The sequence below is a fragment of the Sinocyclocheilus rhinocerous genome, unplaced genomic scaffold, assembly GCF_001515625.1.
Source record: "Sinocyclocheilus rhinocerous isolate Xijiao unplaced genomic scaffold, SAMN03320098_v1.1 scaffold1427, whole genome shotgun sequence".
NCBI lineage: Eukaryota > Metazoa > Chordata > Actinopteri > Cypriniformes > Cyprinidae > Sinocyclocheilus > Sinocyclocheilus rhinocerous.
In genome coordinates, this window is record NW_015632469.1 from 647,303 (window position 1) to 651,634 (window position 4,332).

Below are 4,332 nucleotides of genomic sequence, written 5' to 3' on the forward strand. Positions count from 1 at the left end.
ACGAGAAATCGCTTACCCCACCTTTAAATTCATGTCTCGCACACTTTAATACTCTTTGAATGGAACATATACGCTTGCTTCGAACTGGAATCATGGCGGAATATACTGTGATGTCCACTTTGCAGGGCACTTACTGTCGAATAGAACAAACGTCTGAAGTGATAAGAGAAACGTACGAAATATGCTGTAATTGAGAACCACTGAAATACATGATCATCTGGCTGAGATCAAGCTATATTGTGTTTATTGTTTTATCTGGCAGATATATCAGTGCCATCTAGTTATTGAAAACTGCAAAAGAGAAATCAGTTTGGTCCTGTGTGTGATACGATAGAAGGCGGCTGTATGATTTCAATGAGTGTGTATGTGACTGAGCGCTCGAATGATCATTATTAAATATGAATAGTCTAATTATTCTAAGCAAATTCAAGCAGCTCTTAAAAATATTAACGCAAATACAACCGTTTTTTCCTCTGGTGATTTGTATTTGTTGTCATTGTACGCTACTTAGCGTGTCCTAAAACATGGTGGCGACTACCCAGAATGCAGTGCACATTCTCTATATCACAGTAAACATTTCCTCCTCCATAATCTTTTTTTTTTTTTTCACCCTTTCGCTGCAAATCAGCACACAGACCATTTATATCGCGAACTTCTTGCAGGCTACCAATTTAATAACGTTTCCAGTCTCGTGCGAGAACTCTGATCGCTTGCGTTATTTCCTTATCTCTACTCACGTGTGTTTGGTTGTGAAACGTAGTTTGCAGACCAGACAGAGTTGTCGGCGATTGTAAAGTCATGCAGTGTGTAACCTCCTGTCGCCGATCCATCATGCAATGTGAATACAGCAGCAACTGAATTTTGCTCCAGATAGTCGTGCAGTGTGAAAACAACGATGATCCGACGACTTTGAAAATTGTGCCGTGTGAACTCGGCATAAACGCATGTTAATGCACTTACTCCCAATTTCTCTCAACATGTGGACAGGAGAGCTGTCAGTCAATGGGAAAACAAAGTAACTGTCCTTACGTATTTGAAAAAGTAACTCTGATGTTTTCTTGCAAATTGAAAAGTAATGTGTTACTTTACTAGTTACTTTGAAAAAGTAATCTGATTATTCAACTTGTAATGCATTACCACCAACACTAATTATTACTATAGTTAAATTGTGTAACATGGACGTTGTATTAAAAATGAAGGTACACTGCTTCATTTCTTCATTTATCCATTTGACAGCTTTAAGAGACATTACAAAAATAGCTCATGAAAGCAAACATATATGAAAGATTCTACTACTAACCATTCACCTGGAGCACGTGGGTCTGGGACAGCTCCTCATAGCCGTATGCGTGACAGCTGTAGTTCCCCATGTGAATCGTAGTCACCTTAGTAATGTAGAGCGAGCCGTCATCGCCAAAGTCCTAATTGAACGGGAAAAAAGACACAGAGAATAAAACAGCAGGAAGTCACAGGATGAATAGACGATGCATCAGCTGTGTCCCATGAGCGCGCGGGCGCAGGGGTTTGTTCCTCACTGTCATGCTCTCTCAGGCTGATAAATGGTAAGGGTTAAAAATATAGCCAGCATTAGCGTGATTAATGAAGCCGGTTGTGGTTTTGTGAGGATGCATCCCCTCATCTGGGGTTTGGGGCCGACTCAAGGGGGATTAAAACATTAAACTGTTTTGTAGTTATATGAGTTTGCAGAGGGTAAATGATTTAAGGACACGAAAGCTCGCTCTTAAACTCTAACACACCTGCAGCTTTATAGGGCGCACACAAAAAAGGGCTCGACTGCCGTACTGGGAACAAAACAGCGATTTGTTTGTTTAGGAGGTCGTCGCTAATCCAGCGAGATGGATGATCAGCTCCAGTAAAAACGCGACTTTGCCTCTGAGTGCTGAAGTTTTAGGATGAAGAGGGCAGAAGTGACTCTCTTCCAAGGACACGATGCTGTGGAAAGCCAACGACAAAAACTAATTACTTTTTTTTATTAAATAAAGATTATGTGACTGATAATACCTCACCTCTGCCGTAAGGCCGATATTATGCCGCATAAGGAGGACTCGTAGGGGTTTTCATCACTGGAGCTGTATTGGCTGCCACTTTCAGATGAAATCTAATTACGAGTTTGTCATTCACATTTTGAAATCAATTGTCAGATAATGGCTTGTCATGAGGTTTAACCGAAAGAACAGCACCAGAACTATACAGTTAACAAGCCACTAATTCAAACGACTGGAAAACACAAAGACACAAGGGAAATTTAGCTGCCATCGGTTTTTTGGAAACGGCAACATTTCCACTCTGAAATGAATCAGAGATGAGTGTTTGTCACACAACTGTGCCAATTCATCTCTAAGGAGAGAAAGACATTAACTGGAGGAGCCGTCTGACACTGCTTAAACTAATAAACCATTAGACATCACATGTTTTTTGGTAATGCATTGAATCACCATATAAATGTTATATGAATATGATAATCATTTGGTAATTATCTGAACCCATCACTGCACCATTAATATTATTGAAAGAGTATAGTATTAATAAAACAGATGAAGTGAAAGTAAATGAGGAAGAACCGGTACGAGCTTTAATGATATATTGTGGAGTGAACATGCAATGATCAATGATTTCCTTATTCATGCACTATGATATTTACATGATACTGCACAAACACAACACGGTATTAGCAAAAATCGAAACTTCTGTCATTCTTCAGCGGAAACAGATGGAAAAGAATTGGGGAGAAATGTATATATATATATATATATATATAATAAAGCAAACAAAATAAAAAATAAAAAAGGTAATTGCGACATTTTATCTCATAATTAAGTTCTTCTCGCAGTTCTGAATTTACATATGACACTTCTGACTTTTGTTTCCACCATGGAATAAAAAAATACTTTTTATCTCACAATTCTGACTTTATTTCATGTAATTGCAAGTTTCTTTCACAATTCAGACTTTACTTCTCAGAATTACGAGAAAAAAGTCTGAATTGTGAGATGACAAGTCGCAATTACCTTTTTTGTTTTTCATCCTGTGGCCGAAACAAGCATCTGTATGTCAAACACAAATCCCTATATATATTTTATTTATCAACAAACACACAAAATACTAAATAAAAAAATCACTACTGCTATCAAAAGCATTTTATTGGTAACATCCTCCACTAAATGCTTCTGGAGGAGCTGAGGTGCATTTGCACGCTTCTCCTCGCTTCAGATCACACAACAGACTCCAGATTGAGGTCAGGACTCCGGCTTGGCCTTTCTAAAATTTTGAGCTGCTTCAGTTTGAACTCTGAGCAGTTTATTTACTCCCGTGTCACTGCAGTGTTGTAAGAGTCAACCTGTGCTGAGTTTTACAGTACACCACACAGCTGTACAGCCTACCATGAAGCGCAGGTAAACGGCGGGAGTAACTATGACTCTTTTAGGATCTCTGATCCTCCTCATCCTGGCGATGGGAGAGGTGATCGAAGAGCCACTTCCCGACATCGGGATTACATGGAGGGAGGAATGGATTGGAGCCATAGCATATGCGGACAATCTGATTCTGCAGGCCGATGCCCCCGAACAGGTCCAGAGGAAATTGGATGGCCTCTGCAGAGGAATACAGCGGGTGGGCATGTCGCTCAACACCAAGAAATCAGGAACTTTAACTATCCTCAAGAATGGCCGAAGGAAACATCTGGTGCTGGCACCTAACCTCTACTCAACAAATGACGGAGCCATCACAACGATGAGCGTCTCAGACACACAAAGGTACCTGGGAGTCCACTTTACATGGAAGGGACAAACAACACCAAAGCAAACGAAGGAAGTAGATAGAATGTTACTGAAGATTACCTCGGCACCCCTGAAGCCGTACCAGAAAGTAGAAATTACTCGCGACTTTCTAGTCCCAAAGCTCATGCATGAGCTAATACTGGGGTGTATTGTGACCAATCAGGTGATCTGGGAATCCCGAGCCCGGGAATACAAATTCCCTTGCTACAGAAAAAAAGATTAAAGTAACTGCTAACGAGTCAGAATCCTATTGAAAGAGCTCTGACTGAACTTCCTCCCTTCAAGACAACCCTATGCAGGTGTGACAAGTGGGACGGGCCGAGAGCCGTGGGAACGGAGCGAGGCAGGTGGAGTAATTGATAATGAGCGACACCTGCGCCACTCACCGGTCTCGAGTCCCACGGAGGAGCTCCGGAAGGATAAAAGGAGGAGTAACGACAGTGAAGGACAAGAGAGGACCAGATCTACGAACTCCTTCTTCCCGATCTACGAACTGTGTTACATTGGTGCCGAAACCCGGGAGGAAGGAGGGACA

At 41.2% G+C, this 4,332-nt stretch overlaps 1 protein-coding gene across 1 annotated transcript in view; it reads right to left on the reverse strand.

Moving 5' to 3' along the window:
- Positions 1-4,332, reverse strand: part of fstl4 (follistatin-like 4) — a 202,096-nt gene that overhangs the window by 29,237 nt on the left and 168,527 nt on the right. Inside the window, exon 8 of the mRNA XM_016555391.1 lies at positions 1,301-1,421. Within this exon, the coding sequence (XP_016410877.1) occupies positions 1,301-1,421 (121 nt within the window). The remainder of the gene's footprint in view (positions 1-1,300; positions 1,422-4,332) is intronic.